The sequence below is a fragment of the Nilaparvata lugens genome, chromosome 7 (assembly GCF_014356525.2).
Source record: "Nilaparvata lugens isolate BPH chromosome 7, ASM1435652v1, whole genome shotgun sequence".
In the NCBI taxonomy this organism is placed as follows: Eukaryota; Metazoa; Arthropoda; class Insecta; order Hemiptera; family Delphacidae; genus Nilaparvata; species Nilaparvata lugens.
In genome coordinates, this window is record NC_052510.1 from 15,050,388 (window position 1) to 15,078,329 (window position 27,942).

At 32.4% G+C, this 27,942-nt stretch overlaps 3 protein-coding genes across 6 annotated transcripts in view; 1 reads left to right on the top strand and 2 right to left on the bottom strand.

Moving 5' to 3' along the window:
* Positions 1–8,610, bottom strand: part of LOC111052092 (sodium-dependent noradrenaline transporter) — a 75,126-nt gene extending 66,516 nt beyond the window's left edge. For 2 of the 4 annotated variants that reach the window (XR_005571745.1, XM_039432141.1), the window contains exon 1: positions 8,438–8,610. The gene's annotated coding sequence lies outside the window, so the exon portion shown is untranslated. Of the gene's footprint in view, positions 1–3,889; positions 3,992–8,415 lie in introns of those variants that run through there. The other 2 variants (XM_039432139.1, XM_039432140.1) reach the window with 2 other exon arrangements.
* A 3,488-nt stretch (positions 8,611–12,098) lies between these two features.
* On the bottom strand, positions 12,099–24,066 carry LOC111052091 (high affinity copper uptake protein 1). The gene is made up of 4 exons (XM_039432142.1): positions 23,754–24,066; positions 23,153–23,336; positions 20,031–20,248; positions 12,099–17,162 (listed from the first exon to the last, which is right to left on the bottom strand). Exons 1-4 carry the CDS (start codon positions 23,827–23,829, stop codon positions 17,008–17,010), a joined length of 633 nt encoding a protein of 210 aa, XP_039288076.1. The 5' UTR covers positions 23,830–24,066; the 3' UTR covers positions 12,099–17,007.
* Positions 24,067–24,396: 330 nt separating this feature from the next.
* LOC111052089 lies at positions 24,397–27,511 on the top strand. Its single transcript, XM_022338708.2, has 2 exons — positions 24,397–24,773; positions 26,497–27,511. Exons 1-2 carry the CDS (start codon positions 24,671–24,673, stop codon positions 26,886–26,888), a joined length of 495 nt encoding a protein of 164 aa, XP_022194400.2. The 5' UTR covers positions 24,397–24,670; the 3' UTR covers positions 26,889–27,511.
* The last annotated feature ends 431 nt before the right edge of the window (positions 27,512–27,942 follow it).

Below are 27,942 nucleotides of genomic sequence, written 5' to 3' on the forward strand. Positions count from 1 at the left end.
TTCTTCAACTCATTTTCCACCACTTACACATTTTCTTGTGTTCTCTGTCCTTTTTTCTCTCTCTTAGTCTCTCTCAGTCACTCACTCTCTCTTTTACACCCTATCTAAGCCACTGTTTCACTCTCTTTCACTGTCCTATATCATTCTTTCTCTCTCTCTATCTACCTCTAACTCTATATCTATCTCTTTCGCTCTCTCTCTCTCCCTCCCTGAGGCCCAATCCCTCTTTCACTCTCTTGTTCAATCTCTCATCAACGCTACCTCTGTCACTCTCAATCTCATTATATTTCACTCTCACTCCATCAGTACCCTCACTCACTTAGCGCGTCAATAATAAACGAAAGAACTCTTTCGAAAAAGTTGAGGATATTTCTTCATTGTCTCCTATAATTATAGAGTAGGTTCTGTATAACTTTTGTTGTGAGCAACTTTGAAAGAAACTTTTAGTTTTATGGTTCAATGCTCATTGATGGCCTTGACTAGTTCTAACAAAGGTTTTCCGTACAACTCGTATTAGAATTTCAATGTATTTTTTTCACATTGATATGGGCTTAAAACCATTGAAGGAATGGAGTAGAATACAAATCACTAGAGAAATATTGCAATAGTAAGCATAAATATTTGAAAGTAATTGAAGCGACTCCATAACATTGAATACCCAAAAACGATGAACCCAACAATAATTATTGATTCAACTAGTTTTCCACTATGCATTAACATTAAGCATTTACGATCAGATTAATAGAAAGTGGTTGAATAGTAATATTTATTCTAATGCTTATCCTATTTTGATAATTATTTCTATTGCTCGAAATAGATTGATATCTGAGCACAATACAACACAACATATTATTTTAGTATTGAATATCGTCATTGTAACTATGATGTTTTATAATTAAAACTTTTTTGAAGTTGAGTGTAGAACTAGATGGAACATATTTCATTTGCATTTAACATAGAATCTTCGAGATCAAGAGAAGACATGAGAAGGCACTCGTACTCAAGGTAACAAAAAATCCTATTGAAAACGGGGTCATTCCAATATTCCCCAGCGTAAATTCTAGTTACAAGATGGCCCTCAATATTCCTAGACTCATGTCTGCAGCTCATATTACAAAACTATTACTGTAGTTTGATAGGTAGGGATAATGATGAGGATGAGATCACTACTCGTAGTTCGACACTGATCAACTTATTAAATTTCCAATCGAGGTTTATCGTTCGAGCTTGGAATTTGCATCGCCGTCAAAACAGGTTGCCGATAAAATTCAATCACACGACAAGACGTGAGCCATCCTGATGCAAATATTTGCACACATGGCTTCAACAACAAGACATGTATGAGTGTAAAATTATGCATACCGTACGTACTTGTTTACAAATACCGTATAAAAAGTTTTTCGTTGAGACGTAATAGAGCTGTTTTCATACAAATATTTACCCAAAATTGAAAGATAACTATAGAGTAGTATCATAATATATGAATATAAAACTGGAATTATTATGCACACCGTACGTTCTCGAGTATAACAAAGAGTATAAAAGTTGTTTGATGTAATTAAATCATAGATTCTTTCTACAGTATCGTACCTAGTATGATGAGAATGCTATTGGATGAATAAAGTGCTTGTAAGTTTCTGTTGATCTTCATTGAAGAAGTTGTTCTGAAACTAAGTTCAATAAGATAGAGAGAAGATTTGAAGCGGGCAACTAAGAGAGAAAGTTCGATAAGAAAGTACACAGCCTGAACCCTGAAGATAGAGGAAATTTTCATGTCTATCTACATAGATACTGGCATGATACTTAGATCAGGCTACGTTTTTTATAAAAATTCGAGAGAGAAACCGTTTTGGGTCGAGTCTGTTGTTTCTCTACAATGATTGTGATAATGTGTGATTATATTTTAAAAAATGGTCTTAAATTTGAGAATAGAGAATAATCTAATGATATAAAGTAAGTGCTGGAAAGGAAGATGCTGGTTTTAATGGAAGCCGGTATGGATGAGGAAATGATTGATTTCATAAAGGACACCAGTTTCTCTGTGATTAGGAGAATTTGTATGTAGAGGATGTGTATTCTCTATTGATTAATCAATATCTAGTTCAATTTGATAAAACTATTTCAAGTTTAAAATATTCCAACCATACACGGCACTATTTAGAATGTATAATCAATTCAAATGGAACAAAATAAGAGAAAGGGTTGAGCTTGGAAATTGTAAAGTTCAAGGTTAATTAAGAAAGGGGTGGAAAAGATAAAATTCATGGAAAAGAGTGGAATAAATGAGTTTTGGCCAACGAGAAAAAGAAGGGAAAACAATTATTGTGAGATAAATACAATAAGAGAGGAACAAGAACCTGGATGCGACATTCAAGAGGAAGCAGATCGCTTTTCAAAGAGACTGAACAAGATGGATGGAAAGAGGAAGGTGGAAATAAGGCGGAGAATTCTCTCTCATTTGAAATCATTTTTCGTGCCGGTAAAAGAGATAAAGCGGTATAAGCTCCAGCTAAGCGTCGTTTCTGCAACTCAACATAAAGCAGTAAAAAAATATTAAGTCCCTATCCGCCAAGATGAAATGGTAAGTTGAAAGGAATTTAAAAAATGTGAGAATATGATGAAGAGAAAAGGTAAAATAATGAAACATGAAAAAGGAAAGAAAACTTGAATCTAATGAATTAGCATCAAGGATTTTCCGGAATTCATCTGCAAGTTTCAAATAATGAAACTCCAAGCAGTGCAATGAATATTGTACTTCATTTGGAAGGAAAGCCCGTAAGTTTGAATGCACCATTTCGGATTGATCTGTTGGTTATACTCGAAATGAAACACGTTTTAATAAATGCGCCCATACATACATATGATCGTAGATTAGCTTTAAACGTTGATGGGCCTTACAGACTAGGTGTCATGAAAACTCTAATCTCACCAAATTCATATCCTAACGCTCATTAGACAAACTTACAAAAACTTGAAATCATGCAAAACAACAAATATCTTGTGGAACTTCATAAAATAACTCTTCAAATCCTAACCCTTAATATTAAACCCATTTGCTTTAATTTTTATTTAAAATTTGCTTCATCTTATAAAGATATGTCATGTAGATGATATAATGAAAGATGATATAATGATATGTAGATTTTGACCTTCGAAAATATTCGTTTTGATATTGAGAATAGATTCAACATCTTTTGAAAACAATCCAGTTGAAACAAATCTAGTGGTACCCATAATAATAGGTGTTATTGCTGTCACTTATTGCTGTTCTATTAGTAATATTATTCATAACATCAAAAAAGTTGACATTAATCGAATTGAGGCTTTCTCAAATTGATTCGAAAAATTTGTTCTAGGAATAGGATTCCAAAAGGAGCACCTTCAAACCTCCTTTTGTAATTAAAGGTACTCCTTTTGAAAACCTCTTCCTAACATCAATTTCATTTTCAAAATTGAACTCAATTCAAAATCCAAACTGAATTCTATTTCCGTTTTATTTGTTCTGTTAGTTCTTTAAAAAAAAACAATATAATTTTCATAGGAGCTATTCTTGAACAGCTCTTGGAGTTTTAAAATAAGTTTAGTTTTCAAATCATGACCTTGCCTGTTTCAGCCTAGATTATAACCTGGTAAACTTTCCTCAAAATAATACCGAGGGTCAGGATGCTATTCGTATCCTTTTTATTTATTTTCATCCCTCGCAATCATTTTGGCAAGGCTATCCGGTTTTTTGTTACGCTCCCAACTTTCAAAATAGTTTCAACCTTTTCCGTTCAATGTAGAACGTAGTTCTGTCGGTTACTCTATAATTGAATATTTTATAAAAAAAGTAAGCAACGTCAAAAAAAATATAAGGAAACTATGACATGCAATGCGTGACGACAGTTACGGATGTCTAAGGAGACGATCGTCTGCAGACAGTCTGTGGACGCTCTCACAACGCGCTCGTTGGTCTGAAGCCGACTGAAGTCGCGACGCGAGCGACAAACGCAAAACGCCGCAAAAATCCCTACCAAATTTCCCTTTGCGCCCAGAATTTCCCTGTCCTTGATCTTAGCCGTCGACCAGCGAGGCTAGACAACAAAATAATATTTGTTCCAGAATTCCCCGACCTATGCACGGAATACTATAGCGTACAAATCGTAAATAAAGTTGAGTACTACTTCTACAAATACTACTGGGGAGGGATGGGAGGTGTTTATTGAATTTGACGGCAATGGTAAGGGGGGGGGATCGTAAGTATCGTAGAATGCTTTCTGAGAAAAGGGTGGGGGTGGGAGTTTCTAGAAGCGAGGAACCGACTTGAGGATTCAATATATTTCTGACAAGAAATGGTTTTGCTTATATGGAGAAATTCTTGATTGTTTTTCGAGGTTGGTGAGAGCGAGTGCTTCACTCTACTCATCTCATCTGCTAAAATGAACGTAGATGAAGAGAGACTTATAATATATATCAAGAGAAATAGATATAGAGAGTTAGAGAAGGACTTAGATGAAGAGAGATTATATATCAAGAGAGAGAGAGAGAGAGTATGTGTGAGAGAGAGAGCAAGGTTGGAGCATGAGTGCATGAGTGAGTGTGTGAGAGAGAAAGTTTAGAGCATTAGTGAGTGTGTGTGAGAGAAGGGTTGAAACATGGAAGAGAGAGAAAGTGAGTGTGTGTATGAGTTAGAATGCAAAATATGAAAGAAGCATAACTGATTTTACTTTCTACTTTAAATCATCACAACCACTTATTTATTGGAAAATTCACTGAAAGCCTGGCGTTGAAAATCAAAATTGATAGGTCATATATAGTCTAAATATAATAGTGTAGTATAATAATAATAGTGGAAATTATAAAATTGGTGGTTAGTTGACCTATCATGATGCAAGTCTGCTATTAGATTCGCCAAGACCCAAGAGAAGACACGCCCACAGTGAGCAGAATATTAAAACTTCATTAGTGAAGCTACTAAAAACTGTGGTCTTGTCTCGGCCAATGGCAGAGTTGAACCTTGATATGGTAAACAACTACAAACATACACTGAATAACAAAAACTAAATAATAGGCTTAGATCTGTGATACAACTTATTACTCTCTTCTCCACTCCCAACTTTCTCTTCCGAACATAGTTTTATTAATTATATTTGTTTAGATGAATGGATAACGATAAAATTGATAAAAGAGTAGTTTCAATACAATGAAGTTCAATGAGAAGTTTCACTGTTCACTGTTTTTGATAAAACGAAACAGAATAATTTGCCTATTTTTCATAAGTAGTTTACGTAGATGGAAAATATGAGAGAAGAAAAGAGGGAAACGAAAGGTGAGAAGAGAGAGAGATGAAAGAAAAGAGAGGGACAGGAGAAGAGAAGAGAGATTCTCATCAAGAAGACATAGATGGGAGAAGGAAAAACGAAAGACAGACATAGAAAATACAAGAGTTAAATATATAAATATTGTAATAGAACTATATAGAACTATTGTAATTTAATGATTAATTCATTTGTAAAAATATTTCTTGTATTTGGCAATAAATCCTATACTATTAAACGAGCAATTTCTGTTTATATGTTCATATGTTTAGATTTTCGTATCTCGAAAACGGCTCTAAACATTCTCACGAAATTCAGAACATAGTAGGTTTATAATATTTTATTTTTCATATTCATGAAAATTTTTATATTATTCTATTTTATTTTCATTCTTTATATTATATTTAAAAAAGAGAGAATGATGGAGAATGATGATTAAAAGAAAGAGATATGAAGTAGGAGATTCAATGTAATTCAAATAGAGAAAATTCACTGCAATCAGAAGTAACTGAAAATAAAAAGTAAAAAATAAAGTAAATTAAATGCCTCTTTCTATAAAAAGAGTGAATGTACATGAGGGTGAAGAGAAAGGATGAAGAAAAAAGGTACAGACGGAGAGGAAAGAGAGAGAGGATTGATTGATTCATTGATTTTCTGCCTTTATTTGAAAATGGGAGGGCGAGGTTAGGGCGCAGCCGGCCCTCTCTTATACTTAGCCCTCCAATAAAATTCTAAGTGAAATCTTAAGAGATATGGAGAGAGGAGAGAGAAGAGGCGAGAGAAGAAAAGAGAGAGGCTAGTGAAAGGGAGGAAGAGAGGGAAGAGATGAAAGAAAAACTGATGAAAGGAGGAAACATGAAAAAACAGAGAAAAATGTATTGGACATTGATTAGATTCAAAGAAAGAGAGAGATTGAGATTGATAAATATTTGGAGATAGAGAGATGAAGTAAGAGATTGATAAAGAAGAAAGAGCGTAGACGACAAGTCTCCGAGTTTTTTTTCTCAGTCGCTCAATTTGCGAGCGACTCATGGGCGCGTTTAGCGCTCTCTCTCCCACACCACTACACGACGTCGCGACGCGATGCTGGATGCTGGCGTTATTGCAAAGGATTCCACAGCGTCGCTGATGACCTCGATTGGGGCTGGTTGGGGGGATTTCAGGGGGGTGGAACGGGTTCAAGAGGGGTTTAGGACCCCCTCAAGGGGATCGAAAAAAGGGGAACGAGAGGAGGCGCACGGTCTTTTGCACCCAAGAAGTAATAAGCGGCTCCTTGTCCCCTTCCCTCCCACCATTACATTACTATAGATATAGACCTTGAATGCCAACCCAACACACCCTCCCAACCCTTCTGTACTACACACTACACCCAATAAGAGGTACTCTGTTGAATATGACGGCGGAAAGAAATATAATATAGTAAACTACCTGTTGGATTTTTAATAATCTACCCCCTGAGAAAGATGAAGGTACGATGATGGTGGATGTACCGAGCAACAATAAATATTATTATTAAAAAAGTTACAAGTGGATTTCTGAATTACTATACAATGATATTAGCACCAAATAATATTTAATGACAGTTAATTTGAAAAAGGTCTATACTATAGCAGGATTAACCCCCTAACCTAAGTTAATTATAAGAGTGTAATTGAAATAGTTTTAATAATTATTAATTATAATTTATAGTTTTATTATTAATTCACAAGCATTTGAATAATTGCAATATCTCAGTAATTTCCATCTGAAATAGTTTTATTGATTCAATTTGCTGAGTATGAAACGCACAACATAAGCCCTGGGCCCGGTTGCACAAACGTCTATTAAATTTAAACTGTGATCAAATGACGTTCAATATTGTATTTATCCATACTTTATCAATGTTATTCTTTTCAACTCTTTAAATAATTAACATCCTGAACATCTTCCCAGCCTGGTCTATAGGAATTCAATGCCATACTCATGTATCCAGGGCTGGTTGATTCAGAACTTATAAGCTTTCTATGAAAAACAAATAAATTCATTCAAGAAGTCTTAAAATTTACTTGAAGAATTGGAAAATTTATTATCAAGGGAATGAAAACTGTCAATTGCACAAAATATATTGTGTTTTTTACTAGATTCTTATAATCTAATATTCTGTGATCAATATCTAATGAAGTAACGTCCCTCAAGATGCAAATAAAGAAACGAAGTAGTGAGAGTGTGTGCTTGTGTCGGTGTATGAATGCGCAGTTAATTATTATATCGCATCATATTTTTATTAATTGATTTTTTCCTCACTTTCTATATCCTTTTAGCTACTTTTATAATTTAGTTGTAGAATTATCAAGAGTTTCATTTACGCATATAGTATTATCCTTCGTTTTCCATTTCTAATATTTACTCCAAGATTTTTACCTTGTTTAGAAGTATATAAATGTTTTTCTCAATTAAATTATTATATTCTATCCGATACACAAGTGAAGCATTTTTGTTTTATCTATGCTGTAGTTTGATCTCCTTCTTTTATTTATTTATTTTCACACTTTTTTATGTATTTAAACACGACATGCAGTCAATTATCAAGTAAATAATTAATAACTTTTACTCACTGACTGAAGTACTTTCGATCGTCTAGCGATCATTTTCGCACATACAGTGCAACATATTTATTTTCACTTTTTAATAATAATATTCGAACTCACGACTCACAAACAAGCTTAAGGTTCATGTGAGCGTAGTTTCAATAACTGTGAACTTATACTTATCTATTAATGTATGCTGTGTATGAATATACATTGTATGCTTGTATTTTGTTGGGAACAAAGATGAATTCAACACAATTTTGATAAAAACGATTCAGTGAATTGTTAACACTCAGTAAATTCATTATACAAATGATTCTATTTCCATAGATGGTAGAAAACCTTATAGGCTAAATTGATTGACAAATTATTGCTTGGAGAAAATTATTACAAATTATTAATTTAAAATCATTTAAAAATGAATAAATAAATTGCAAAATGCAATGGATAGGCAATAAAAGTGAAGTTTCAAATTTACACCAATTAGGTACTTAGTTTAGATTAAATTAAAATATGTTTTGACAATAATTAACAGAGAGTGGTTTACTTACTAGAAGTTGGAGAACCACTCACCTACAGATTCGCTAAATGACTGAATGCTTCAAGAACAGATCAACAAACATACTTCATGAACTGACGTTCTCTAAACATAGTTTCGATAACAAAGTAGTTCACATAGGTTAATTTAATTTTTTATCAAGGAAATGCAATAATTCATTTTGACAGATCTATCGTCAATTAATTGAATCAATTGAACAGTTTTGAGATGGAACGTAGGAGAGATAATTTTTAATCTCATGAGATACTCGACCCCCACTTCAATGCAGCGGAGAGATAACGAATGCACTCGACCACTAGTAAACACAGTGATTCATGGCTTCGCAAATTTCAAAATAATTGAAGGTTAGCGGGAATGGGATAGATTACCGCTTATTGGATAGCTAACCAAAAATAAATTTGGTACCCAAACGTCACGGGAGATTCCAAAACCTGATATTCTGAAACTAGATTCCAAGATTTTCTCGATGTCTCAATAAAATAAATAATAAATAAATTTGGCAGTCCATTCATAGCTCAACATCTTTCATCAATACCCACAAACAAGTCTAGGGCAATGGGCATCACCTACATCCATAATATTCAAACCATTATTTTTTAAAATATATGAATTCAGGGCCACTTTCTTGTATTCATAAAATATAATCATAGTACCCTTTGGAATTTATTTATTTATTGGAAATTTGTTTTTATAACCTGACGATGGTGCGATCACCGAAACTAGTAGTTACAATTTTTATTCTTGTTTTAGTATTTTATTAATTTCAAAGGGTACTTATAATTATATTTTATAATTAATTAGGGTTATTATAATTATATTTTATAAAAAAAAATGAAACCATCAGTTGAACCTTAAAAGGTTTGAAGTAGCAACTGAAGTTTATTGAGTGTAATTCAGTTGTTTCATGTTCATTTTTCAACCTTCTACCATGGTAAACTATTAATTTTCTTGAGAGAAACTTATTATATAAACTTATACATTTGAGAAAATTCCGAAAGACGAATTGGGCAGGTAGAGGGGTGGGAAGAGTTGTCGCTCTTCCATGAAGCCTCCAAGAAACGAGCATTTCGGTTTCAGCAATATAAAACCGCTCAAGACACGAGTCTCAGTGAATAGACTTTTAAGACAACATTATTCGATTTCTATCAAATGCGATCTCATATGACCACCATGCTCTATAAATATTTGTGTTATTATTCGGTTCCATATTATTTTTTCGAATGCCTACTTCAGATCCCTGACTTATGTCGATGAACTATAAAAAAAACTAATTACCAAAAATTTTTGGATAGTAGTTCTCATCGAATTTCCATCTAGCTGTTAACCCTGTTGTCAATGTCTGCAGTAGCAGAGGTCTTCGGGGTGATTTGCAGAATTTATTTAGGATTTTCGTTAAATAATAATTATATATTAATTAGCATTTGAATAAATGCATTCTCTATTTAATTCCATCTATAAAAAAACCACCCGCAACTCAACTCTAGAACAATATTTACAACGCCTTTGCTTGCATTTCGATATTTATGATTTAGAAAATTGAGACGAGCCTCAACTATTAATGAGTGTACACACTATGCAGGTCGCCATTTAACCGATATCATTTTCAAGACTGCTGAGTGTAAGGAATATTCTATTAAAGTATTTCAAGTAATTATTATAAGTAATTTTCCATCTGTATTTCAAGTAATTTGGTTTTCATTGTACTTTCTAATAAGTATGTTTCTCTGGTGCACCCTTAAGCTGACTCCAAGTCTTAAACTTGGCAAAACTCCAATAAATAATCAATCAATTAGCCTTTATTAATTTGACGCAATATATATTAGAAACAAATGAACTGTGCTCGATAACTCTTAGGTCAAGTGCAACACTTGACCTCAAAAATAGAGGTCCAAATTTAGCCTGGGAATAAATTACTTTTGAATTCTCTAAACTGAATTTTGATTTATAATGTTACTGATAATATTTGTTTTATAATCTACTCAGTACATAAAAATAGTTTCTAAAATCAATAGCTTACTATTGTATTCAATTCCATCAGCGATAACCCGTACTACAATTTAAAAAAAAATTCTACTCCACAGTTAATTTGTTTACTAATAACTGAAATATCACTAATCTTGATTATCTCATTTTATTCTAAAGTCCATTCATTAGCTATGTAATTTGCAAGCCAAAAATCTCCCAATTCCTTATACTTTCAATCAATATTATTTCTTCACTTCCCAATGTTTCACTAGAAAATTTAAAATAAATCTCATCAACCAGTAATCAATCACAGCTCATGTCATATACATTTATTTTACAATAATCTGTGTTCATTAGAATAATTATTTCAATAGTTATTATTGTTGTGAAACAACAATTATTGTTTGGAATGGTAAGGGGAGTTCAATAATGATGACTCATGTTATGTAAATGCATTTGTAAATACATTCAAATTACATAACGTGTTAAATGGATTTTCATTGACCTAGGCAGGCTACACATTAAGAAATCGACAAATTAACCCAAATCCTTCTGTGATCTGTAATAGTTCATATTGAATAATCAACTATCAGCCTGTTATGGAAAGCCGACTTGTTACATTAACAAGTGAACAATATTTTTCGTAATTTTTCTTGTTCGAATTTGAGATCAAAATCAATTCAATTGAGACTATAAGGTCGAATATCATTCCTTAGGTTGGATTTCAGATCAAAATCCATTTCAATTCAATTGGAAGTATGGTCGAATTTCTTATCAAGAAAATGTCGAAGACGGTATGTTTTGAGTTTAGTCTGAGGCTAGACCACAGTGCAGACTTATCGCAGTCACCTAACAGCCCTACAGAAGATTATTGGCTCACAAAGTTACAAGTTTTCAAACTTTAGCAGGCCTCCAGACTTCTCAACCAATTCCGAACCCGTCCTTCAAGCCGACCCAGCTATTGACGTCCATTAGCCAAATGCAATCCTATAAACTTATCAAGGTGGATTAAGCCTAGTTAGTGAGTCGCTTTTCAAAACTTGGTGAAGGTTTTCAATCATTCAATAAACCTAAATGAATTTCCCAATTTGGATGTCACGATCTAGAGATCGCATAAGGAAATTCGCTTAAACAATTTCAATATTAAATTTCATAAATATTATTTTTCAATTTCAAGGCTTCAATACTAAACAGAAAGTTTAGTTGGTTTAGTTACTTTTCAAAATTTTAAAGAGATTTTCCCCTGATTGATCATTTTACTCCCATTCGCAATTATAAATGAGTTTGTTTTAATAATATAAGATTGAATACTTCAATTATTTTTGAGACAAAATTAAGAAATGGATGAGTTATTGTGCAATTTCCACTTTTCCTTTTTATACTGTAGTCTATTAGATTACTTAAATCAATACATAAGTTATTTTTCTATTTAGCATTGAAGAAGCTTCAATCTTGAAATGTTCATTCAAAATATTTAAAAAACGTTATTTGATTATTTCAATACCTAGAATGTTTGTGAGTTATTTCACACTAAGATGATAACGTTGTAAGAATCACTGTTCGGGAATATTGAGAAAATAATATTCGTTTGAAATTAAATGTTCAGAAATATTCTGTTCATTATTAGCCAAAATAGTAGCTGATTTAATATCTCTAAATATCCAATAAGCATAAGAACTCATGCAAGGGTACAGATGGAAATATCTCTGATGTAACAAAAATATTTTTATTGTAACGCAACAAAGATTATTAGTATAATTTATCAAATTATGTCAATTTTCAATACTCTAATTTGGTAACTCTAACGTCAAATATAAACTAGCTTGAAGCTTCACTTTGAGACCATACAAAACAAATTCAAACATAAAAATCAATTGAGCATCTTCTATGCATGTTTTTAGAGCTAGACTGTGTTCTCATATTTTTGCTAATAGTCAACTTGTTTAATATTCATTAGTTGGTAACGTATGAATAAATGTATTAAAGATTTGGTAAAACTAACAATGCTAACTTAACACTATATACTGTAATTTACAAACTTATATGAGTTATTGTTATCCACTATCAAAGTTAGAAACGTAAATCTTTTATAACTAGAAAAAGTTGGCACTGCAAAAGATAGCCTACAGATGATATTAAAATTATTTCCTTCAAAAACCAATCATTTAATTTATTCTATAAATCCGATTGCTTACTCGATTCTATAACGGTGTTTCATTCACTTACATCTTAAAACTATACCCAAGGTACCTAGAATAGGTACATTCTAGGTACATTGACTATACCTAAAGTACTTATTTTATATTACATACGAATTAAAACTATACTTAGCCTAACTATGAAAATTCATTTATAAATTTTATGTGCTTTAAACAATAAAATCAGGCTCGCTATGAAATTTTCTCATTATTCAAATCGAATCTTCTTATTTGGATGTTTTAATACTAATATGATGATAATAATAATAATAAACTTGAATAATTTATATTACGATATTTATTCAACCATGATTCCATATTTTGAAAACGGATGTGATGATTTCGCATGGGTCTGTAGATTATGAGGTTATAAAAATAATTGAAAAGGAAGGCTTTTGGTATCGTTAAGACACAATGTTACAGACATATTATATAAAGACACACTTGGTGGAAAATGTTCTACTCTCATTGAATTGAAATTGGGAATTTGATTAAAACCCGAAAATTTACGGAGATTATGTGGCTAAGAAAAGTTAGCCATTTAGGTACATCTTATTTAGAATGGTAAAAGGGAGGAATTTTGAACACATTTTCATTATGGCACTGGTTCCTCTAACGATACCAGAGATGAACTTCACTTTTAGTTCATTAGAAACTACGGTACAAATAGAAGAAGGTGGATAACTTATGTAGAATAAAATATATTATACAACAGTCCATTTTAAAATATCTTTTTGAAATTTCTAAAAAAAAATGTAATAAAATAATAAGTTTCTTTAATTGAATCGGCCTGAGGAAAAAGGGAACATGTCAAAATTTTTCATTTTTTTATTGTTGAAATGAATTGTTTACTGTGGGATACATCGATTGGAGTTGAAAGGGAACATGTCAGCACTCTCTTTATAAGAGAAACACATATCGTATTTTTGCTGTACCCTAATGACAAAAAACAATCTTGAAATTATCAATACTTTTATCTGTATTCAGTTTTTTCTCTCCCTGAAAAATTCTGATTTTTGACATGTTCCCTTTCTCTTCAGACCGATTCAATTGATGCTACAAGTCCTGAACGTTATCTTAAGAAGAGTTTTGAAATCTTGTTCGTTTTACATTTTATATAACATGATTCATAAATACGGGACTATGTTATATTCTTGATGAAGTTATGATGATCCAAACTACAAGATTTCTATCAAAGAAGAATCGCTTAGAATTTGAATGATATAGCCTAATGGAATGTCAATTTCAGGATTAAATTTTCTTGAGAATATGAAAACCATCTATAAGTTTTCCATTGACAAAACCTTGAAGAGTCAGAGCTTATCATAATCTACAATAATTACTATTGTAGACTTCATAAAAGCATACATAAAATTATTCTTCAAATTAACTCTTCTAGTCGACTAATAATTTTACAAATTGGTAAATTCTCATCAGATCCTTTAATCCACGACTAATTATATTATTGGAGTATCATCACTGTGATCAATTTTCCACTTCCATTACACTTCTCAACTGTCACCAGATTTCAAATCGTTACAAATCAGTATTAGAATTTCAATAAATAAATTTACCACATAGGCCTAATCGTCAGACACTCAAATTTTCCAGAGTGCACTCAACCCAAATGTATCATATTTGTATGATTCATTAAATCTTTAACAAGCAAACAGTCACTTTGTTAGTTGCAAACACCAAATAACTACATTAGTAATAAAAAATAATCATTGAAACTAGATTGTACAACATTCTACGGAAAGATCTTCAGATACTCAATAATCTCAGGTAATCTTATGACTATACAAGACTAACTTGTACATTGAGGTTGCGATTTACCTTTGTGATTTGTTGATTATTTGAGAGTATATCAATTAATATATGTTTATAATTGTTCCGTTTTGAACTATTTTGACGAGACTACAGTCTAATTTTTGAACAATAATTATTAAAATCTAATACTCACGTGTGTTTTTGATAACTAATATTCACAAATTAGACTGTAGTGTCGTCAAAATAGTTCAAAACAAATTAATAACTTGCAGTTCGTTATGAATAGTCATAGATTGTAGTGTATCACTTCAGTTGTTAAAAATCAACGAATTTTTGCAAGCAGGAATGTTAACCACTCACAAATACAATGGTAGATAGTGGTAGGAATTCATAACTCATTTAACAAGATTCACCCATGCTACAACTTAAAACAAGTTATACTCAAGTTACAACTACCACCACCTCTAAATATCCAAATTACTACTCCAGTTACCTTAAAACTAACTAATCTAAATCAGTTTTCAAAGGTTCCTACTAAGTTATATATTCTCAGATATTTTCCTATAGTGAGGTCCACATTATAATGGCAGTGAAGAAAGATAGGAGAAAAACGTTGCCAAGTCTCTCCATTTTGCCACTGAGTGTACACAGCTCTTACTCAATTCATTCCATTAAATTTGATCTAATAATAATTATCATTTCCTTGATAAAATAATCAATTTAATGTCAAATTAATCAAGAAAATTTATTTTTTCATAATTTGATACCAAAAGTTGTCTTTCATAACTGAGATCAGATTTTTATTTTTATACAAACCTGAAATGGCGGCTAATTTAAAAAGGTGAGATACAACAATCAGAATTCTAAAACAACAGAAATTAAGTTATTTAGTAATTATTCTATTCCAATTTCTTTTTAAAATAATAGAAAAATAGAAATCCTTTTTAAAATGGGTAATTTCAATGGAAATAGTTCTAAGATAACCTTTCAATATTATTTATACCGGTACGAGTAGGTCTAACCTTTGCGTATAGGCTAACTGAAGCATGGATGAAGTCTGGGATGGTTAGTTATCAACTTTTAAAATGTCATTTCAGGTATTTTAATTTGTGTTTCTCATACGGTAATGTCTAAAAATTATTTAAATGTTCCAAAAATACATTTTTAATCAATTATAAAACTTGTGTACTCAAGTATTTTGATAGAATGAAGAAAAAAATGGCGGCTGAGAATTGTTTGTTTACTTTTGTACAGTCACTGTCAAAAGTAAAAATAAAATATTCTGTCAAACTGACAACATTGCAAAGCGAGAGAGAGATAGCGCTATCTGTTTTGTTGTATGATAGAAAAGGACAGCAACAGTATTGTCAATTATTGTACACAGCCATTATAACGTGGACCTCACTATAGTCTACCTCTTTTAAAAATTGTTTCGAGTAGAATTTCCGGACAATTGAAGTGACTAACGTCATACAGAAAGCATCTCAAAAATAGAAGACGATCAAGATAATCAAACAATGTGAAGCAGGTATGTAAATCAGGTTTCAATTGCATCCTCATCCGAAATACACCCTGAGGGATCTAATAGTGGAATCGATTTGCATTGATCAAAGCATATTGAAGCGCCTACATTGAATTTGGAAGAACTACTTAATAAACAATCAAATTTGAAGATTTTAAATTAATATTGTGGAATCTCTTGGTAATCAAAATGGAGTGTACCTGTCATTTTACTACGAAAAAATTTGTTTCAAGTGACAGAACTGAGTGACAGGACCATGGTGTGGTGTTACTAACACATCTTCTGCTGCAGATGTCTCCATACAGTTTTGAAATACAATCACATCTTCGACTGTTGTTTAAGATCTATACAAGACATCTTCACAGCCGAACATGGCTCAATAAATCACATAATAGAAAAAAAACGATTAACCAATTCAGTCGATATACGTGTACATTGATCAATGCACAATATCTACATTTTTTATTGCGGTTGATGCCCACATGAGCTTTTTGCTTGTGCGTGGGTAATGGGAAGTACGAGGGAGAATTATGAGATGATCAAACGTCCATGCCTATTCGATGGGATTCGAACCCGTGAACAGGTAGCACTAGCAGACTGAAGGGTGCAACGCCTTAGTCAACTCGGCTATCTGGCCGGCCAAATATGTAATCTGAATAATGTAATAGAATCCAATTTTGTGATTGAATGCCAATTTAGTAATTGAATCCGGCCAAATATGTAATCTGAATTCCGGCCAATTTAGTAATCAGAATTTTCAGACCAGCAGGGTGTATCTCGTCAGAAAATATAAAACTCAACATCAATTCATAATTTGGTGTCAGGAGAGTTGGAGTGTACCGAAGTTGATATACATTGATCAATGCGCAATACTGTATCTACTTTTAGTAATCAAAATATTCAGACTAACACTTGCTGGATGTATCTCGTCAGAAAATATAAAACTCAACATCAACTCAAGACTGAGACATGAATTGGTGTCAGGAGAATTGGAGTGTACTCAATTCGATACACATTGATCAATGAATTATATCAGCATTGATGAAAGGAGAGTAGAAGTATACTTTAGCACAAATATTGACGACCCGCAGTCTAATGCACCCCCTTAGAAGACATGTAACTCTTACAGCTATGAACTGGTGGCCGTATGACTTGTGTGGACATCGATGTTGGTCTCGTTCCTATTGGTCTCAGCTGGCATCGAGGTGGACGCTCCTGATTGGTCGCCTGGAGTTGTGGCCAGGCTTTCATTCTCCAGCAGAGTGCTGGCTGCACTTGCACTGCCTGCATAAAAAACATTGTAGATTACAAGGTTATGAAGATTACATTATTGTTTCCTGCAAGGAAATTGTAGATTACCTCAAGTTGGTTGAAGTCCAAAACTATAGACCTACAGGAAAAAGAGATGTAGGGAGGCCAAGAAAGAGATGGGTACCGGAACAGGTTAATTAATAAACCTAATCCCTAAAGTGAAGATATATATAGACCTCAAGTTGGTTGAAGAAATTATAGAAGAAAATATCTATAAAGAATCATTGTATATTTTCTCTCTCTCATTAGCAAAACACATTCATTTAAGAAATCGTTTTTATATTTATTTTTCATTGCGGATGATGCCCAGATGAGCTTTTTGCCTGTGCGTGGGTACTAATGGAAAGTGCGTTGGTGAATAGATGAAATGATCAAGCATCCATGCCTTCGGATGGATTCCTACCCATGAACCAGGCGGTGCAAACAGACTTAAGCTTGTAACGCTCCTTACCAGTAGACCAACCCGGACGGCAAATTACGGGTAATTTTAATGTAAGTTTATGTGGTAATATAACATAAATAAGGTTCGCTTTTCCTAAAAATTATTCAGGTATTTCCAGTTGAATCCGTTCATAATAAATATCATCGTATCATATACTACATATCTTATATCAAATCAAATCGATTTTACAAACCATAAAACGTCAAAACCAATATACAAAATGCAATGAAGATACAAATAATGTGTATGCAAAATGATAATCACAGTTCGTACTTCTAAGCATCATATGAGTATAATCTTGAGTGGATAAGATTGCACAATTTTAAAATAAAGTAAGATATATCTTTGTTGAGGTTTGAAAAGTATAAGATGGAACTTGTGTACTAGTTGTTATATCCTGCAGACTAATTTGAGTGAAATGAGAATTCTGATGCTCATTAGTAATTAGTGACAACATTATTAGTGATATTAACTGAAGATTATTCAATTTCATACATCTACTATAAATTCTATTGAAACAAAAAAGTTTCCAGCATGTCGAAAATTTCATGTTTTCTGCTTGAAATGTCTCGACATTGACGAACATAATCATTATTAAAAAATAACTATAGGTCGGATAAAAATTATCCAGACACCAATAGAAAGGAGATATTCTCCCCGTTAATTTGATATAAAATTATTACGCATTACGACGCCCCATGATTCTGAGAGAAGTGATATTAAAATAAAAACTACTAAGATATCGGGGATTATATTCTACATCCAATTCTGACGTTGAATTGGAAATTTGAGAAAGTTGCAATTTTACACGAATTGGCAACCATGTAATTTCTTCGGATGGAGGGCCAAGTCTCAACTTATTTTACACAAACTATATAAAGAATCATTGTACATTATATCTCATTAGCAAAACACATTCATTTAAAAACGTGTTTTTTTATTCATTTTTTATTGCAGATGAGCTTTTTGCTTGTGCGTGGGTACTAATGGAAAGTGCGTTGGTGAATAGATGAGATGATCAATCATCCATGCCTTCGGATGGATTCCTACCCATGAACCAGGCGGTGAAAACAGACTTAAGCTTGTAACGCTCCTTACCAGTAGACCAACCCGGACGGCAAATTACGGGTAATTTTGATGTGAGTTTATGGGGTAATATTACATAAATAAGTTTACCGGTAGCTTTTCCTAAAAATTATTCAGGTATTTCCAGTTGAATCCCTTCATAATAAATAATCATCGTATCATATACTACATATCTTATATCAAATCAAATCGATTTTACAAACCATAAAACGTCAAAACCAATATACAAAATGCAATGAAGATACAAATAATGTGTATGCAAAATGATAATCACAGTTCGTACTTCTAAGCATCATATGAGTATAATCTTGAGTGGATAAGATTGCACAATTTTAAAATAAAGTAAGATATATCTTTGTTGAGGTTTGAAAAGTATAAGATGGAACTTGTGTACTAGTTGTTATATCCTGCAGACTAATTTGAGTGAAATGAGAATTCTGATGCTCATTAGTAATTAGTGACAACATTATTAGTGATATTAACTGAAGATTATTCAATTTCATACATCTACTATAAATTGTATTGTAATAATAATTTTAATTAGTACACACACCACATGTACTTCATTGAATACTAATGAATTGATTTTCTAAATGTGTATGCATTTGGTCGAGAAACAATCGTTATTAATCTAATACGTCATCACCAATAATAAATATAGAGAGTTGATATTCGTTGGGAAATCCATACTTACGAGGATTGACAATTGAATGTAATAGATAAATCACTCTTCTCTCATCAAGAGTATCTCTCTCTAGTAACTCGTTAATTGTGTGTTTTATTGTTAATGGAATGTGACTTGTTAGGGCCGGTTTCCGAGTTCGAGATTTAGCTACGTTCTAGACTTTGAACAACTGGAGTCAGAAAATTGGCGTTCCGAAACGGGTCGTAGTCCACGTTTGAATTGAATTTCGAAAAACCAGAAAATTGAACACAAATTAAAATAAAGAGAAAATAGTGTAAAGTTTCAGCTATTTTGAATTATTTAGCAATGTTTCATTTCGTCAAGGAAAATCGTTTCCAATTATAGAAATGAGAAAATAATGATTATTATAAAAACTACGACTACGCCCAGTTTCGGAGAACCAATCTTCTGACTCCAGCTGTTTAAAGTCTAGAACTTTATGTCTTTAAGTCTAACTAAATCCCGAGCTCGGAAACCGTCCCTTTATATACTAATTTTCATCTTGAGGACAACTTCAAGATTATTTTTAAAGATAGTATATTATTGCAGATTCTCTAACGTACCTTTTCCTCTAAAGACATTACATAAGAAATCTTCCTCAAATAAATTTTCATAGATTGTGACTTACGCAAAAACTGAGTACACTGCTGGCAGGGTATCTTGAGCTGCGTCATCTTTATGCGATTTCGGGCAACCTGGGCTCCGAACATTGCATATCCTATGCCGGCCCCGCCTATCACAGCTATCATCACATACACGTTGTACGTCATCACCAGCAACATCAGTATGTAGCCAAGAAGTACCTGACCAGCGTACATGCCCACTTCCAGCAAGAACCACCATATCCTGTGAACAAATAAAAAATTCAAATTTAAAAACTCAGAGTTCAAATTTAATGGAAGTGACTCTTTAATGTGTGTCCCTGTTGCATGTCAGACTGTACATAGTTGTGGTGTATTGTGATTTGTGCTCCAGCTGGTTGCTTTGAAAGCTTTCTGAACACACTCTAGAATTGACTAATTTCAACTCTGGATTCAGCATGATTATTGGTGTTGATATTGACATTCTAAAGGCTGATATTCGGACAAGGGAGTTAATCAATCTCTTGAGATCTTTGGACCTCAACGTGGCCAAATACCAGCCCACCAGATTTGAGCTTGTCTTGACAACGATATTACCAACCTGAACATTGATGATGATATGATGTCTGAAATGCTCTACCCTTCTCAGTGATTCAAATTCAAATTCATTTATTTGCCATAAAATAATACAGATTGATAAAATAAATATTCTAACTCACAAAATGGCACTACCGGCAAAGAAAACTTGTGCGCCGGCAGTGAGTTCGAACAACTAGGTACAGCAAACATGTCAATAGAAAGAAAAAGAGCTTATTCAAACCACTAGAATAACTAAAATTATGGAAACCAGGTCACATCTCAATACTTACAAACGATAAGACAAAGTAACAAAATCAAAAGCAAGTGACAAACTCAAAAAGACCAATTCAAGGAAGCCATGACAATAATATTTTTTTAAATTTATAACATAAGAATGAAACACTACATAATGGATATAGATAATTTAAAATAAACATTTATCCTAATCCAATCCAGTATAAGATTCATTATGGATTTTGTAATTCTATTAATAATGAAATCAGTTGGGACTTTATTTATAAACAAGTAACACTGATATTCAAACTGACGTCTACATACACTTAAGCTGGTAAAGTCAATATCAAATTGTAATGGATTGGAGGGACGCAAATTATATGGATTATTCCTTAAGTTGAATGTATCACTATTCTTATTAATGAATAATATGATTCTTTTAACATATGTTTGCCTCACTGTAAGCACCTGGAATTCTTGAAAAAGAAGTCTACTAGGGTACAATCTTGGCCTGTATAATGCAGCTCTGATAAGGTGTTTCTGTAATGTGAATAATTTGTTCATATGGATATCATAAGCAGCCCCCCATATCTCAATTCCATATTGGAAAAGTGATTGCGCATAAGCATAATAAATCTTTTTCATTATTACCATATCAGCTATTTGATTTAGTTTATAAAACTTATAAATTAGATATTTAAGCCGTCTGCACATATATTCAATATGAGTATCCCATTTTATATGATCATCCATCATTATACCCAAATATTTTAAGGATTTCACCTTTTCAATACAAGGGCAATCACAATACACATGATTTAACAAAGCGTGAGAATGCATTTGTAAAGACAAGGTTTGTACTGGTTGACCTATTTCAGTAGGAGAAAAAGTCATAAATTTAGTCTTCTTCAGGTTCATGGTGAGTACATGTCTATCAAACTATGATTTTACAATACTCAAACCCTCATTTGCATTGTTATATACATCCCCTCATGACACACCAGAAAAAACAAGAGCCATGTCATCAGCAAATGAAATTACTCTGCAGTTAGGTATTTTCAGATTCAAAAGGTCATTAACATAAATCAAAAAGAGCAATGGTGAAAATTTGAATCGTGGTGAAAAGTGATCATTTGGCTCTTTGCTGTGAGGTTGAATTACCAGACGTTGCTGGCCTATCGCTGGACCCGGCGGAGCGCCGGCAGTGCAATTTGATGAGGTCTATCAGTCAACATGTATGAATGAAAAAAAAATGAAAAAGGACGAGGGCGTTTCCGTGACTATCTCAACCTTGTTGACTGAGACTTGTTTCTGGTTCAACATGACGCAGAATCAAGCTTTGCTGCATTCTTTGAGAGACTTCTGACTGGCTGTGCCATCTGTTTCCCCCAAAAAAGATTGTGCCTGAACGGTCAATTAAGCGTAGTTCACCATGGATTACAGATACCTACGTGACCTGGAGCTCATAGCTTATGAGGGATTTCGTGAGGATGGTCTTCAGCCCTCAAGGCAAATATACAATGGTCTGAATAAAACATATCAACGTGCGGTGAGTGCTGCCAAATTGCGGTTCAACTGAGACCAGATCAACAGGGGGCCCAACAACTGTAAGGTTGCCTGGGGCATCATCAGAGCGAGTACAGGTTCCTCAATACCCGGCACTATTCCTGTATCAGCTGATGTTCTCCATGAGGCCTGATTGGACTCCATCCAGAGGATGCGTGGCGGGATCCCAGCTTCCCCGCTGTGGTTGTAGGGCTGCTTGCGTCCTCTGTTCAGCCTCCCGATCTTCAACTACAGACCTGGTGCTTCATCACATGTGACGACATTGTAAGAGTTGTGCCCAGTTTGTGTCCAACATATCTAGTAGTGTAAACATTTCACGTGTGATGGAGTGCAATATTCAGTATATCTTGTAACCAGAAATAGAAAGCTTACATTAGCTCTTGGATGATCCATTACATTGACACCTAGACATTGATAAAATGATAGAGAAGGCAAGACAAGTTTATAATGCAAATAAAATTGTTGATAACGAACTGGACAATCATGGAAAGTAGAATAGAATAGTTCATAAATTAGATATGACTATAGGCAAGACTAGTTTGTAAATAAAATTGTTGATAATGGGCTGAAGAAACATGGAAAGTTGAATAGAATAGTTAAAAGATTGAATATAAGACTAGTTTAAATATACGGTGAGTAAAATTGTTGATAATAAACTGAACAAATACATGTAAAGTAGAATATAATAGTGTATAAATTATATAAGTAGAACAACATGTCCATTATACTCATTAAAGCTTTTAAAACTCAATTCAATTTCACAGAAAAAAATATTCCATAGAATACTTACTCAATTGACTTCTTAGTTGTCACACCATTTTCTTGTAGAAGTTCTGACTCGTCGTTGAAGCATGGAAGATTAAAATTGAGCGATGAAATGGAAAGAATATTCAAATTTACTTTCATTTGTAGTAATTTTAGTCCTTCAAACAAAGCTGCTGCCAAAAGAATCAGCACACAGGCGTTGATGATACCTGTGAATTGAAAATATACAATGGTTAATTAATAATAGGCCTATAATCAATGAAATTACTATTATCCTAATAATCTCATATATGATCAATCTGTGACAGTACCGTAAAAATTCTGCCTTGAGAGAGAGCCTACAAAGGTAAGTGGCAAATATAGCCTATGGCGAGACTGGTAGGCCTATTCATTATTTTATTATTTCTGTTATGTCTAAGGTTTAAGAAAGCCATTAATCATAAAAATAGACAGTCTTAGAAAATAACAATTGTTTTTAAATCATCCATTAAGATAATGGAAGGCAATTATTTAAGTAAAAGTAACATTTTTATCGTTTTCTAATAATTGAAAGTACCTAACTAAACAAATATACAAAAATACTCAAGTATTTTAGACTACTACTAAATTACGGTAAAACTGCTTACCACTTTCGGATGTTATGTTCAACCCTTTGAATAAAAGGTCGTCCAATTTAAATCCAAACCAAAATGATTCGTGCATTTTGGATAATTCAAAGATTAACCTAACTTTTTTAAAATAACCAGATTATTTAGATCTACTATGAGTACCGCATTCCAAAAAGCTAAATAAAAATCACTGAGTTTATCTTTCAATTTAATGGCATTGTGTCAAAAGTCAAAATTTTATAACCTACTAAAACAATCAAAATAGAAATTATTATTCACAATCAAAGGAACAAAAACATCTAGATAACAAAAGGCAAAAGCCCATTTCACAAAGCATTTAATTTCAGATTTCTCATTTATCGTGCATGTATCCTACATGCTGCTTTGATGTGAAAAGAGAATCATGCACAACTGTGACACAGTGACTGTGATCAAACTGTCAAATAATTTTTGTGCGCATGCGCTGAATCATATTTTAGCACAAAACTATATTATTACTCATAAAAATAATATATTAACAGTATAATTTCATATTATTCAACAGTTCTTCTATTTTATTTGTAAAAAAACTCATTATTCAGTAAAAAATATAATTTGGCCAATGTTATTTTGGTAGAGTAAGATTAGCAAGGCAGTGGTTTGAAAGCGGTAAGTTTGAATTACAGCCTTTTTGAAGTGAACATGGATTTATATTACACAGCATTATAAAACTATAAAATTGAAAATCAATTCTATTTTATGCTGGAAGAACATCTTATTTATATCAAAGTACTATTCAATAATGCAGATGAAAGCTCTAATATGATAAAAACATAACAAACCAACGTTTAATTGGAAATCGAAGGTTTATGAAACATGTGATTTGTGTGCCATCGTAAATAAACCTAAAAAGTTTTTTTTCAAAAAAATATTTTTATTTACACTTTCAAAAAGTCATGCTTCCTCATTTTGGAAGTGAAATACTTTGGGTTTTCTTTTTTACGGTAATACTAGAAGTTATATTTTATCCTCAAATAAATTGCCATAAACATGAATCAGGTAAGCTATATATCAATATAACAAATAAAATTGATTCTTACAAGTTTCACCGTACCATATACGATTGAACATCCCATTCACAATAATAATTTGATGTTTTGAAAATAATGTCTATTCCTTCAACTAAGTATTGAAAACACTTCTGTAGCCAATACTTTTTAACAAGAATGCATCCATACGTAGTACCGTAGTAGTTGTAAAGTTTTAGAGGATTTATGTTACCGGTATGTCAAAGAGCTTTTTATTTTTCTTTAGTCACTATAAACAGGTAAATATTACCAAATTGAAAAAAATGATCTTATATTTTTCTGTATTAAATTGATTATTTTTTTATTTTTAAGTGGTACCTACCTACTTTTGTTTATTCAAATTATTCATTTTATTGAAATGCCAGTACAGTACATTGTGATACATGCCTATTAAAACATCTACCAAGTTATAGCCACCAACATGATTAATATTACTAAGTAGGGTCAGATCTTTATAAAAAATTGTAGCTCTTTTATTTTTTATATTATATAAAAATTATATTTTGTTTTCTTCTACCCACTGTCTTTGAAAGTATCACATACAATCAAATTATTTGGATTATATGAATACATATTTTGTAAATAAACAAAATAGTTAAGGTTTTGGATTAATTTTTATTAAATACAAACAATTTACCTGCACAATTATCATAGATTAATATGCACTGATCAATCCCTACAGCTCTACTTAGTTCATTAATCTATACTAATCTTATGAATTTTATCTCTGTGAAATTTATCAAGTATTGGACGTATCAATTTATAGCAGCTTATACTACCAATGAAGTTTTAGAAGGCCCAACCAACTTCAAGTCTCAGACAGGCTTATATTATGGTCACAGGTATTTGACCAACGTTTCTCAGAGATTTACTTCCCTATTGAACCCATGTTAGACTATCAAATAGTTACAAACACTTCACTCACATGGGCTACTTTTTAAAAAAATAATAAAAACAATATACAAATCTTAAAGTACCCTTTATTTTTAAAAAAACTTTAAAATAGTTCAACAACTAGTTTCGACCCTAACTTAGGTCATTTTCAAGTTGTATTCATTTCAACTTGACCTAAGTTAGAGTCGAAACTAGCTGTTGAACTATTTTAAAGTTTTTATAAAAAAATAAAGGGTATTTCAAGATTTGTATTTTGTTTTTATTAACTTATCAAATTGTTATTTATTCATTAAATCACAATTGCAGCAGCAGGATGAAAAAACAGGTGCAAGACCAGAACTTCTTCTATTTTCAAATTTATTCTAATAGATCGTCTAAAGTATAGTTATGTCACAACAAAAAAGCAATAGAAACACTTGGGAATATTTTAAAATATTGAAAGTCTTAATAATTTAATCAAAATTACAAAATATATAACACCATCAAGGATCGTTGGGTCCAGGATAGTCAAAGATTTGACAAGACATGTATTATAATATGATCATGTTTGTTAAGAGGCCCTTATACTCAAAATGTCCATCTTCGTGTTTATACTAGGTGTTTTCAAAGAGCGTTACACGCATAGAATCTGTGTGTTTTTGATTATAGTGAAACACCCTTCAAATTGTCAGAATTGGATAAATGGTAAGCAATATGTTGATATTCTTATGGAATGAAATGAATCCCACTATAGAAATAAATTGTGATTTGATATAAAATAATATGTTATTGCATAAGCTTTATGTTGGTAATGATTGCAGCTTTACCACCAGTTGTTGAAATTGTGAAAGTGCCCAGTGACGCATCCTTGAGAGATGACGATCTGGTGGCATTTCGCTACTCACTGAAACACGACAAGACAGCGCCCAACAAAAAACTACACAAACTGCCCGAGAGGGTTCGAGACGACGACATTCAGTTGGAGTATTCGTTGAAATGCCCCGTCGACAATAAAACCAAGCAGGAGCGCAACTTGGCTCAGCTGGTAGCGGTCATCTACAGGAAACTGGATACCAGCGACAAGGAACGAACGGTTACTTTCTATCTGCCAGGACCTGCTACTGTCCCGGTTTTCAGGGAACCGATAACTGATTGCACATCTGAATCTGCTCCTAAAACCACCTACGTGTACAAAGGATGTGGGGGAGAATGAAGAAACAATATGGATGAAATTATAATGTGATAATGTAGAATTGATATCTTGAGCAGCCTACGTTCGTGTACAAAGGCTATGGAGGAGAATGAGGAAAAACAATGGATAAAACTATAATGTAATAAAGTGATATCTTGAGTAGCTTCGAAGAAAGCAACTTAATTCGTAGGACTGCAAAGAAAGTTGGAGATGTTTCTATGAAAATCGTTGTGAGAATGACAACTTGAAGAAAGAAAAATGCAATATATTGTGAATAAGTTGACTACTGTATTTAATTGAAATGAGATTGAAAACTCTGAATCATAAATTAAATAGGTATCCGAAATTGCAAATAATCAAGTGTTATACACCGAGAAGAAGGATGAAAGCCTCAAATTTATCTCTGAAGTGTTTTCACTTCAGTTATTAACAAAAATAAAAATTCAAATAAATAATATCAAATATGTTATTCTAACAATAAACTCACGATTCAAGAAAATTCAGATAAATATAAAAGTTTACTTCCAATGCAAACAATTTAAATTTGTCCATAAAAATAGTATATTCAAGTTATGAGTGTAATGCCTCAATACACTGAAAATAGAACATCTTTCAAAAACCCTTGTAAAATGTAAATAATATAATCATATTGTCTTTTTTTCTTTAGGGCTACTTTTGAATATAAATAAAAATATAAATTTAAGTACCCATTTAAAATGTCTTTGGTCACAACATATTACGGCTATATGATACCATTATCACTTATTTGTTTTCCGATCACTTGATATCATAATCACTTGGCATCACATTGCCGAAACATCAAATAATTATTCCTGGACCAAAAATCAAGTGACGAAGCAGTGTGTGATTACATAACCTTAACTTTTGGACAACATTAACATTCTATCAGAATTAATGGAGAGAAATAGTACAGGCTCAGCCTAGTTTTTCCTCCAAATGTCATAATAAAATATATATTCTATAATATATATTGTGATTATAGTGCTCTATACAGTAAATGAAAAATGTTGTGACCCTTTTTAAAAATGGTACTTGGATTTCTATTTTTATTAAT